The sequence below is a fragment of the Pelodiscus sinensis genome, chromosome 14, assembly GCF_052426305.1.
Source record: "Pelodiscus sinensis isolate ZL-2025 chromosome 14, ASM5242630v1, whole genome shotgun sequence".
In the NCBI taxonomy this organism is placed as follows: domain Eukaryota; kingdom Metazoa; phylum Chordata; order Testudines; family Trionychidae; genus Pelodiscus; species Pelodiscus sinensis.
The window spans coordinates 38,514,770-38,527,625 of NC_143065.1; the positions used below are offsets into that span (position 1 = coordinate 38,514,770).

The 12,856-nt window shown below is 47.2% G+C and overlaps 1 protein-coding gene across 3 annotated transcripts in view; it reads right to left on the reverse strand.

The window, feature by feature from the left end:
• ADAMTS17 (ADAM metallopeptidase with thrombospondin type 1 motif 17) overlaps positions 1–12,856 on the reverse strand; it is a 323,015-nt gene that overhangs the window by 118,591 nt on the left and 191,568 nt on the right. For all 3 annotated transcript variants that reach the window (XM_075896952.2, XM_075896951.2, XM_075896953.2), the window contains exons 13-14: positions 11,033–11,199; positions 3,557–3,684 (exon numbers count right to left, since the gene is read on the reverse strand). In XM_075896952.2, the coding sequence (XP_075753067.1) occupies positions 3,557–3,684; positions 11,033–11,199 (295 nt within the window). The remainder of the gene's footprint in view (positions 1–3,556; positions 3,685–11,032; positions 11,200–12,856) is intronic.

Below are 12,856 nucleotides of genomic sequence, written 5' to 3' on the forward strand. Positions count from 1 at the left end.
ATGAGGTTTTCTGCCCCCAAAACTCCTCCAACGCGAGTGACTCTGCTGATGCAATCTGAATTCTTTTTGCAGCCAGAAAAGATGAGAGTTGGTTAGGAGAGTTTACTGTTGAAGGAAACAGGGAAGGGGCTGTTTGTTGGAATTCCTGTTCTCGTGGGCAGTGGTTGCTGAAAATGGGCACATTACATAGGCAACGTGTCATCTCTGCCATCTATAGCCTCTGATGAAAGAGGCATTACACAGCATGAAAACTACATCTCCACAGCACCTGCCTTTCATTTCATCACAGCTTCAAGCCTTCGTATGCCCCGTCTGTGACCAGCATTTAATACAAACACTGAACTGTTCTGTCTGACAGCTAGTTAGCAGAGGACCTAACAGGGATGCGCTGTCATGTTCAGCAATCCATTACACTAAGCTACTCACACAGACGACCAGCATAAAGGCATTCATGAGTCTTTAAAGTCTTCCCGGGTTGCATCGATCATTAGGCATTTTCTCGGAGCCAGATGCAAACCGCCTCCATGTTCTGCAGCTGTCATCACCGCTCCGCACAGTTGAAAGCAGCTGCCCCCGAGCTGACGTGTAATTCATTTTTCATGGTGTATCTCCAAAAGACTAAAGATTTTCATTGGGAGGAGGAGGGGGAGCAGGCTTCTACTCCCAGAAAGAAGGAAACGGGCTTTGCCGTAACACTTGACTGAGAATTCCCTGCTGATTTTGAACAGCCTTAGGTATACACTGGCTAGGCCAGTGTGAAGCTCACTGGCAGGCATCTGGGAGGTGCACAGCTGGCCGTACTATAAAAGGGTTAGTAATAGCATTTCTTTGGAAGTGGTTGAAAAGGAAAGAAAATGCGTAATGGGGATGTACCATGAACCTGCCTGTGGCCAGGGTACCCCATGGTACCTAATTTACAAAGAAAATAAAACTGCCTGTTCTCGAGCAACGGGCTGTTACTGATTCTTCTGCCGAGTAAAAGAGAAGGGCTGCATTCAACATGCCCTTCTCCCGGCCATTTGGCAGAGAGAGGCAGGAAGCGGCCCTGCATGTGCTCCCCACACGGCAAGGTCAAAACGTGGCAGTGAGAGCAAACCCTGCCAGGTCGTCCTCCTGCTTCTGCACAGGGAGCAGAGAGCTGTTGCAAAAGGGAGTGCGGTCAGTGGAGCCGCCCCGCTATGAACAACCTGTGCCGTGCCCCTTCACCACCACGACGTAGGAGATACACAACAGGGCTTAGAATGGGGCTGACTTTACCGGGGCAGATTGCCAGCTGGCATCCATCAGCTTAGCTCCAGGGAAGACAATGCAGATGCAGGCTAAACGTGAGGAAAGATGTCCCCGCAGGTGTGCCAGACGGAGGAACAGTCTCCCAAGGAAAAGGTGCAAGCCCCATCACTTGGCCTGTGTAAAACTAGACCAGATAACCTGGCAGATGATGTGAAGGGAACAATCCAGCACTGGCTGGGGATGGAACGTCTGACTCACCAGGTCTTGTGCCAATCTAATTTCTGGGGAAATGCCAGGAATCAGGGCCTACAGCAGAGCTAGTTCCCAGCCAGGCTCATCCGTACAGCTGGCCGGCAGCAGCTGCCTGCCTAGCCACGCAACCTGACTGGCTGCGGAGGACAACAGAGCAGCTTTTCAGCCAGCAGCTTGCTGGCTACTCAATACTCATGCCCATTACGGTATCTGCAGTACCTTGTTCCTGCTGCTGCTGCTGCCTTGTACCCAACCCGGGACACTTTCCTGTCCCAGGCTAGAGCCCTGCTCAAGTTCCTGGCCCCCATTTTTGGCCCCTCGCTGTGGCTCCTGACTACAGACTCCAGCTTGATGATGACGCCCCCTCCCCCTCCTCCCATTCTGGTATCCAGTCCCCATCCTCTAGTTTTGAACCCTGGCTCTGGTGTCTCACTCTGGCCGCGATGCTAGATCCCGCATATCTTGACAGGCAGACTCCTCAATGAACTTTCAAGCTCACATATGGACCTAACAGAGAAGAAACACTGAGTTTCTACCATGACGCAAGAACCACGCAGAAGGACTCAAAGACCCACATACACTGCAAAGGAGACCACCGGGATGAGTCTCTAAATTACAGCTAGACTCTGGCCGGGATGCAGTAGTACGTGATATTTGCAATGCTCCCGGCTGAGTCCCTGTTCTTCAGCATATCAGTTTCATATAAAAAAACCCAACCTTACTCTAAACGCCTAGCTGTTGTGTCTGTTCCCTATAAGCTGGGCGCTTGTGCAGCCACTCAGGAGAAATTCAAATGCCGCCCAGCTCATTAGCAGAGTGCCCAGAGCTATGTGGTGCACATTCACACACGCGGTGGTGCACGTCAAATTTATTCCGTGCATGGATGGAAAAAAATGAGAGCAAAGACAGTGATAAAATGTGAGTTGAGTGTTACCAATGCAGTAACAAACATCTGCAAATAGCCCAAAACAACAGCTCCAAAACTTGAAAATAGCCCCATATCTTTCAGTGTGTCCTATCGCCAATGTCCAGCGAAGATACTTTAAAAGACTACATGGTTATCTATCACAGCAGGTAGGACAGGAGACAGAGGACCACACTATGCAGATCTACAAGCTCTGCTCTGAGTGGCCATTCATTGTGGCGCCACAGCGACTGGGCTTGCGAGACACCCTTGCTCGCTGTCTCAGGACCCGCCAGCGGGGCGCTAGCTCGCTGACAGGAAGCCAGGGAGGAAGAGCTCGGCTGAGCGTGGGTGAGCATAGTTTGGGCATCTGTACAACCAACCGAAGGGGGCATCGTGTGTCGGTGCCTCACACGGGTGGGGCGTATCTCCTGGGCAGAGTTGGGAAGAGTTCCACTCCATTTCAATTCCTGACCCAAGGCGGTGGGGGATGGGCATGCTAAGGGCGTGGCCAGTGAGTTCAAGCACAGCCGAGTTGCGCTGTTTGGGAGAAGCGAGCTTTTCCATTGTTCCCATCCAGAACCTGCAGTGGCCACTCGTACACTGGCTATGTGGGTCAATGGCTCCCATAGCAAAGGATGGGGATGAGGGCAGTGTTTCTCAGCCCGGCTGCACTCAGCACAGTTTCCTCGCCCCACAGCACGCTGAACTGGGCTGTGCACCAGCTTGCAACTGTCTGAGGCTTTATAAACCCAGCGTGTGCTGAGAAAGCCCTTCAAGGTACACTAGGCTAGCGGCCATTTCAATCCAGCGAGTGGCATTTAGGGTTCCTCCAAAGAGCAGCCAAAATGTAAGCATTAAACTAGATGGCCCATTAGCAGTCCCTTCAAACACAGCCAATCCAATGCCTAGACGGGACAGCCTCACATCCTAAAACACTTCCTATAGCCCAGGGACATGGTCTGACATCCCAGGAATTTACCCTGGTTCTTTCACCAAAGCCTGGGGCTAGGAAACTCTGTCCCTTGCTTTTGCAAAAGAGAACCACATAGTTAGTCCAAAGGCAATCTCAGAACTGCTGTCAGGGACGCGGCCTGTCCACAAACAACGGACACAGCAGCCCAAGACAATACAGAAACTTGGAAAATAAACAATAGAAAGTTACTCCACCTGGCACTTGCCATGTACGCAGAGGTCAGTCTCATAAGGCCCACACGGAGTGCCATCAAGGACCCTGTCTGCCACCAGCACAGGGGACTCCTTCCCCAGAGGAGAACAGAAGAGTTCACACGGCTTATCTGAAAAAATACACAAGACCGGCAACTTCATTCAGGAGCGACAGCAGCATGTGGACAGAGCACCAGCACGTCCGAGGGAACAAGGTGCATGACAATAGTAAGCTTGTCATAGGGACGCCATCGGACAACACAGACAAGTAAATACTTATTGAGAACTGTCATTGAGCCTGGATTCTAACGGTCTCCGCTTTAAGGGGGTTTGGCCCCACACTTCCATTCAAGCCCATCATTTTACCTCTCAAAGATGCACTGTTCATGTGAAGACGCAAAAAGGGTTAAAAAGCGGGAGGTTTGGGAGACAGGAATCATTGGCAATACTTGTCTTTTTAGACATGAACAAGTAACTTACTTCACAAATTTCTTCATTTCCTTCTGTGAACTGCGTTTATATTTTTTTATGCCTAATTCCAATGAACAATCCTTGGTCTGTAGAATGGGCACAAGCAGCTCGTTGTGAACATTTAATTTACAAAATCCAAGCTGCGCAAGCTAGTTCTACATGGACACAGAGATCACATGATTTGTTTCTGTTTCTTGACTAAGTGTAGCCTTTAAAACCAGGTTTCCCGCAAGAACATTTCTGTACATAAATTTAAAACTCAGTTTGCACAAATAGTTGCTAAAATTTGCTTAAGTTTACATTTGGGGTTCCTCCGGCACATTGCTGCCACCAAACTTGCTTGCTAGAAAGCAAACATATATTGTTGGAAAAAGATTTCTATTATTTGCCCACTCGAATAATAAAGTATTATGTGTTTAGCCACTGACTTTGGGAGGAACTGGGTGCATCTAGAGGAATAAAGGACTAAAAAGCTTCCTAAAAGATTCAGAACAAATCAGATCATCAAGCTGCAAACACAGCCTGTGGCAGCTGCATAGAAAAAGAACCTACTGACATTCTGCGGTCAGTGTTGGCTGATACCTGGAAATCTGCATCCTCCCCAGAGCTCGGAAGTGCTCAATTTATGAGATGGGTGGCCAGGTTCTTTGAAACACTAAGGCCATTTGTACAGGTCCCTTCCTGCTCTAAATTCCCCTTGAATCAAGAATGGGCCTCTGTGCAGCTCCTCTCTCTACTATGCAGAGTACTAGCACCAGGGAGAACCAAGGCTGGCTAGAGGTCACTATGGGCCAGCAGCGAGTACAGGCAGTCCCCGGGTTACGTACAAGATAGGGACTGTAGGTTTGTTCTTAAATTGAATTTGTATGTAAGTCGGAACTGGTACATATTGTAGGGGAAACTCTAGCCAAACATTTCTCCAGAGCTCAGTTTTATTCTCCCACACCTCACTTCCCTCAGTCCTTTATTCTCAAGCTGAGGTGACTGCTGAGAAAAGCCGCTCCGCGTCCCTCTGGTCTGCTGGGGGGAAGCAGCTAGTGCGGGGTTGCCTCACCCCGTTTGTAAGTAGGGATCCGATGTAAGTCGGATCCATGTAACCCAGGGACTGCCTGTACTGCACATCAAAGCATTCCAATGCTCAAGAAACCAGCGCGTGGAAGCCTGGAGCCAGAGAAAGGTCCATGAGGTGGAGAAGTCATGGGAGAATGCTGTTTGCAGTTTTCTATATGCTTAAACCAATCCACTAGGCACTCCAAGAAAAGTCAAAGCAACCTGCCCCCAGCCGTCTTGCTTGGGGGAGGCATCTCCTATCAGGGCTCAAAGTCCTTGCTTCTCCCCTACAACCTTGCATCAAAGCAATTTCTCAGTAGCTGGATTTTGAGATCATTTTCTGGGAAAGCGGTAGGAGGACTGGCCTGCTTAGGGGAGTGCCATTCCAGCAGCTTCTGGACAGCCTCTGAACAGCTTTGGGTGCTGGCTCTTCAATGGCTGGGAGATATTTCTAATGTACAGCTTTAGGTCAGCTACGCCGTACTCTCTATTGTGTATTAGAGTGTGCCAGTGGACATTAGGAACCATACTGCAGACAATGGGGCTGAGCATACAGTTTCCTGTGCATTCATAAACTGCCACAAACTCCGCTTGTGTCAGCTGAGAGCTTTTGCTTTTTAGCACCTTATTTTTCCATCTGGACAAAGCATGGCAACATTCCTCCCCTCTTGCTGAATGCAGCTGCCTCAGGTGTTTGCCAACACCTCTGGGAGTGCAGGTCAGAGAGGGGCTCTGCACAGACCATGCTCTTCCATCATCTCTTTCACACGGGGCATCTAGAGCACCACGGCTACTCCTGGCCTAGAAAAGTGCCCTAGCTGATTTCTGGCTGCTCCTAAAGCCAGCCTGATGTGGCACCTGCAGCAATACGGCAAGAGAAGAATAAAAAAATGTTAGCTCAGGATGTGGCATAAATGTGCCCAGTATCCAGACTATTCTGCAAATGCTCCCTAATGAAACTCCTTATCCTCTGGAGGTGCTGACACCATCAATGGAAACAGAATCCCTGCAGGGAGGTAGTGTCTCTTTAAAAACACACACACAAAGCACACCCTTCCTAGAAGTGTGTTCTGAGAGCCAAGAATTCACAAACGTTATGAATGAGGCAGTTATGATGGATTTCAGTGCAGTCAGCAAGCGAAGCACAGGAACTGTGCATCTCACATGGAGCCTTCACAACGGAGCCTTTTGATTTCAGGAACCTTTGAGAAGTGCCGAGTTGCAATTTCACAGGCTGCAATTATTCCCGAGATTTGTGTTATGCTTTCTCGAAAAGAGCTCATGAAATGTTCTGAAGAGTTTGTGGGTGACAGCTGCTTCCAGGGTAGGCAAAGCATAGGGGGTTTTGAATATATATATATATATATATATATATATATATATATATATATATATATATATATATATATATATATATACACACACACATACACTCAAAAAACCCTTAAGCGTGCAAATAGTTCAGGTGTTCTCCTGTTACCCTATTACCCACAGTCAAATGGGAGACAGGCTGCTCTGTAGATCAGAAAGCTTCACCCCTGGTTCTGCAGGAAGCCATGTAGTGATTCAACGGGTAACCTTTTCCCCTAGGCATCTGCATTCAAACAGTTCTCCAGCACAGCACAGCATAGGAGGTGAGCCCCTCATGGCATCTGGGTTGCTGTCTGTTGTAGGAAATATGGGTCTGACCGTAATCATTAGTCAGTGGATACAGGCATGTCAGCTAACCAAGGTCAGGACAGAAAGTTCAGTCTCTCCCAGTGCTCCTGTGTATCACACCTATTACAATCGAACACCTGTGATCAACAGAGTACACAGCTCTTTTCACAAGTTTTCTAGGGTCTCCCCCATCTTTCTGTCCTAAATTCTGCTTTATCTTGTTACTATGCATGGCATAAACAGGTGGCAGGTGTGTGTGTGTGTGTGTGTGTGTGTGTGTGTGTGTGTGTGTGTGTGTGTGTGTGTGTGTGTGTGTGTGTGTGTGTGTGTGTGTGTGTGTGTGTGTGACATTTTAAAAGACTGTGGGCCAAGTTCATCCCTCCTGTAATTTCACTGAAATCAACAATTATGCCTGGACCACTTTGACCCTGTGCATTAAGCACTGAGTAAAAAAGGCAAGGAATCCCGTGATTTGCATGCAGCATTGGATGTGGAGCGTCCTCAATGAAGGAGTCAGGAGGAAGTAGCCCCGTGTGATACCAAACCATGAATCACCTTGCGAGCGAAGACCAATCCTAAGAGAAAAACTTCCCATCAGCATGCAACATTCCTGAGAGTGGGAGGTTCACAGATGAGCTGTTTATACAGAGACCATGCCAAGAGCAGAAGGGTTCGGACTGTTACAATGCGGAACAGCTGATGGGAATCAGATTATTCTGGATGGATGAGGGAAATGGAAGTGGTGGTTGGCAGGATGGTAAACTAAACAGTGAAATCATTAAGGAGGTTCTCACTTCTGCAAGGGACTATAGGAGACAAGTTGTATGAGCATCGGAGTGGGATGAAGCAAAGGGCCAAGGTTGCTGGACCAATACTTCTAGCAATGTGGAGCTGGGAGGAGAACTGGGCTAAAGAGGAGGTAGAGAGTAACTAGGGATAGTAGATAATATGGGGAACATGTGAAACAGCCTCCTGGATGCCAAAATAATAATAATCCAAGTAAACAAGCTCCCAGGGGAACCTGGGGATGAGGAAATGATCTGGTGGACCCATGGAGAGGGATTTAAGCAGGAGGTCCTGCAGACCACACAACAGGAGGAAGTTAAGTGAAGAAAGGTACTTCTGGGGCTGGGTTCTTACAATGACTGGAATAACTGACCAGTTACCTGGGCCAGGTCTAAGACAAAACGGTTCAAAACTCAATGAGTGTCCGAGAAATTGGCGAATACAAACGAATGGTTACTTTAATGGTACTGAAGGGCAGGTTGTGTATTGATCTAGTTTTTAGCAATAACTGAGGACTATAGAAGTGGGGCGAGGGCTCCATCTCCCAGACAGGCATGTGCATGTGCACACTAGCAACGAGGAGCTCTGTTTTTGGGTGACATTAAGGAGCCAGGCTGCCGCCAGCAACAGATGGAAGAAAGCTAAAACACACAGAGGTGGGCAAGGAGGGGAAAGAGAACTGTGCTGTTAGAGAGACGGTCTAAACCTGTACAAGGAAGATTCTGGAACAGAAGCTGAACGCCTGCAGGGTGAAGAGCTTGCAGAACACCAGTAACAAACCAAGGCAAAGGTTCTAGGAGGCCCTGAGTTAACAGGCACAGACAGGAGATGTTTCTTTGAACCTTTTAGGCATTTTAGCCAAATTTCTTCTGCCATTTACATCTGCATTTCCACATAAAAAGCTATGTATGGGACACATCCAGCCCACTTAATTAGTCTAATTAACACTGGTCCTACAATTGACAGATACTCCTGCTTTTATATCGATCTATCTATCTTTCTCTTGGTTTCTGTTATTTCCACTCCAATTCATCTGATGAAGAGGGTTTTGCCCACAGAAGCTCACGAGTCTCTCTATATTTTTGATAGTCTCTAAGGTGCCACAGGGGGTCACTCATTGCTTTTAGGCACTGACAGAATGACAGCTGGGAATTTGTATCCTGCCCTGAGCAACGGAAAACATTACAGAAATGGGGAAGATACTGAACAGCAGTGAGAGCGCAGAATGAAAAGGGACTGGAACATTTCGTACTTGTTTGGGGATGGTCTTCAAGTCAAATGCTGGAGCAACTAAAAGGAAAGAAATAGACACAACAGGCCTGATCCAAGACCCACTAGAGACTCCAAATTATTTTAATGAGCATGGGATTGGGACCTACAGGAATTAAGATGAGAGAGTAGGTAATACACAAAAACTCTCTCAAGGGCAAGAAGAATAAGGGACAACCAGGCTAGGATTAGGGCATGCACAGAGGCTAGACAAGTAGCTATAAGAAAAACTATCGAAGCAAATCACTTCTTTGATGCACTTCAAGAGGAATTTTTTCATCATCCCTGACCTGAAAAGTCCCTAGCTAGGGCACGATCCTGCAAAGTGCTGAGTGCTGCTCAGAAGGATCCGAGCCTCTTGCAAGATCAGGACTCCAACTAGCCAGTACAGCATTGGGAACCCTTAAATGGCATCTGCTATTCCCCTACTGATTACAGGGTTTGCAATCCACCATCACATCTGCTGGTCCTCTGGCCTCCTTGGTTATTTGCTAGATGGCTGGACATGGCAGTCACAGGTCTCATTTCAAGTGGTGGCACCCAGAGGGACCCAATTCCTCCCCATGGATCCCCTGAAGTTTTCTTGACTTCCTTTGTGAGGAGGGGGGACTTGCGATATGTTTGTGATGCAAGGCAATGTTCATATAATTAGGCAGCTTTCAGTTAGAAAAGGTTTTTAAAAATCATTTCAATAAATGGGTCCAGATGAGACCTTCAAAAGCACCAAGTGGCACTAGGTGTCCAAATCCCATGGAATTCCAGTTGTTTTTGGACATCGGGCCCAGTTAGAATCCTTGGAACACTCCTGCCTGTGTCAAACTAGCGCCGAGTTGTTTGCGTAAGCAAAGTTATACTTAGGCTGGGATAAGGTGAAAGAAATTTGCTGTTGTTGGCTTTGACGAGAAATAAGCCAAGACTGAAGTATGAGGACTAATGTCCACTGTTAACCTTTCTTACGGACTACTGTCCTCTCAACTGTGCTGTGGTGCAGGCCTGGCTTTCTGCTGTGGGACTGCTATCATAGAAGCATCTCAGCTGCATTGCTTTCTACCTGGGACACAGTTTGGGGAGGTGGGCAGAGCAGGCCAAATTCAGCACAAACAGCAATTTCTCCTGGTGGTGCAGCAACAAGTCCAGGAGCAGGCAATAATTTTTGAAGGGTAAGATTTTGGTAAGTGGTCTAGGGTTGCACTTGCCCTAAACTCTGGAGCTGGAGCACCGTGAATAAGACCTGATTTGTTGGGCACTAAAATCTGAAGGGCACAGGAGCAGCCAGCAGTTGGAGGTGTAATTTCTAGCTCGGATAGACATTTGCGCCCAATAAATACAAGTATGGTTGTGGCATAAGCTAGCCACCAAAGTGCATACCCAGGGTCTGGGATGGGATTGTACGCAGGCAGCTTGCTGAGGCTAAACTGGTATGCTTAGCATGGTAACTCAGTCAAAACTACCTCATCAATGACTTGCTGGATAAGGACCTGCAATAGACACACACTCAGTGCCACTCAAAAGCCCTACTCTGCACCAGCTCAGTGTGACCCTGCGAAGATCAACTCCCACGAATGCGGCCTTGGACATTTAGCAGCAGATGGTGACAAAAGGGGCCGTTTCTCTGGAAACCAGCTTAGTGCAATCTCATTTTTCATATATTCTAACCATTTCAGAATGATTTTTTAAGTCCTCCCCAGCAAATATCAAGGCCTCACCAAGGAAAATTGTGTAACAGCACAAATTTAAATAAAAGTAGACATACAAGTGTGCTGCAGTGGGCTGAACGTGTAAGTAATATCCCTTGGTTGATCCTCCTTTTTGCTTTCAATTCCAACCTTTGCTTTCATTTCCTCATGTTAAAAGTGATCAGAAAGCTTTAATTCTCCTGCCTGGTCAGATGGGGATATTTTAATTAGTTCCAGAACCTCTTCCACAGTCTCTCAAGTGCTGTGGTTACATCCACAGGCTGTCTGTAGAACTGGCCTGCCCAATAGATTTTATTGAGCGGCTAAAAATAAGGGAGACAAGAGGGTTGTGAGAATTAGGAATTCCCTTTAACTGCCCTCCAGGTGTGCACTGTGGGGGTTACCACATAACAGTCTCTGCTGATAAACAGAGGCCAGCAGGCTCAATCGAAAATGGCTGGAAGAAAAGAAAAGAAAAGAAAAGAAAAGAAAAGAAAAGAAAAGAAAAGAAAAGAAAAGAAAAGAAAAGAAAAGAAAAGAAAAAGGGGAAATAAGTTGGCGAATTTACCATCAATGATGACAGCTGTCAAGAGGCTTTTCTTCTTGTTGGTATATCTGTCATGAGACTGGCACTGCTGGTCCCTGAAGCTTGGTGCTCCTTTCGGGCAGGGTAAATTTTCACAAACGGTGTGCTCCACACTGGCTCCCCGGCAGTTCTTGCCTCCTGGCCCAGGGCTATAAATGGAGAAGATAGAGCAGATATCCAGTGGAAGAGGCACAGATATTCACAGGTACATCACTGCTTAACCTTCCCTGACCAAGACAGCTCAGCTAGAATCATAGATCATTAGAACTGGAAGTGACCTTGAGAGGTCATTGAGTCCAGTCCGCTGCTCTCACAGAAGGACCAAGTACTATTCCTGACAGATTTACCCCAGATCGCTAAATGGTCCCCTCAAGGATTGAACTCACATTCCTGGGTTTAGTAGCCCAATACTCAAGCCACTGAGCTATCCCTCCCCAAGCTAACAGATTGTGTCATTCCCTTCAGAGATTCCCAACTACACACTTACTTACCATGGGCCACATTCTGCCTCCAGATGTTCAAGTAGCTCCCACAAAAAGCAACACATGCTTTGGGAGCACCTCTGAAGACAGCACTAGGTCTGTGCGGCACATCCAGCTGACTCATCAGAAACAGCCATTTGGGAACAATACTAAAGGCAGGTCTTTGGCACTACGTGCTCTGCAGACTAAACAGAATGCTGTCCGTATGGTCTGCATTTGGGATGAGATGTAAAACCAAGATGCTAGCCCTTGTGGTCATTAAACAGCCCACACGTAGGCTGGTGTGCTCACCAGTCAGCCACACCCAAATCATTTCTGAGCCCATGCCTCCATGCGAGTCTTCCTGGGGGTTACGCAGCACTGAGGCACCCTCTCTACTACCTTCCCTTAGTAAGCAAAACTTCTTAAGAAGACAAAAGAAGATTTCTGAAGCCCACATTACGAGACTGTCATTTATCATATCCAGTCTCCTTTTGGAGTCTCATTTCGTTCTCTTTTAAGCACTTTTCCCCTTGAGAAACAGTGATTCAAACATAAAGCAAGAAGAGGATGCAGGGTGCAGTGCTATGTGATCACAAAGATACATTGAAATACAACAAACATCCCTTTGTATTTTATTTCCCAGCCCACACACTTCTCACGACAGATGTTCCCCCATTCTCCCATCAGGCCGGAACTAACGTACCAAGTTTTCATTTTGAGGATAAAAGTTGTCTTCTAATTCCTGTTTCAGACTGGAAAAAAGATGTTACAAGTGAGCCGCCCTCAGTTTCTTCTCCAAAGGCCCTATAACCGAAGGGAAGGAGGGCAGGTGTTGGAGCACCCACAAAGGGACACAGCTCAAAGAACTGCAGTTACTGAACATAGCAAGTAACCTCTTCTTCTCCTGAGAGTAGTGTCCCTGGGGGTACTCTGCTTCAGCTGGCTTCCGAGCAGTATCCCCAGACGGAGGAGGGAGCTTTGGAACGAAGTCCAGAGCTGACAAGAATACTGCAGAACCAAGTGCCATCTCGGATATAACGGCATGTATAATAGTGTCGTGTTCCAAAAATGTATGTCTTGAAGTCTGGTTAAGGGGCCTTGCATATTTCAGATACTGGTACATTCTTCTGTAATGCTGTGGATTGGGGTAGTCTTTTCTTTGTCAAGATCCATATTTCTTGGTCAAGGTCCAGACTCTACAGTAGAAAATATAATAATGCATACCCCCCCAACAATAATGATAGTAAGTAAAGAGTTTGGGATCTGTTCATAAATATCTGGAGGTCCACCCTAAGTCTGCCTACTGACAACTCCTGCTGGAGATGTTGCAAGACCTGGTTGA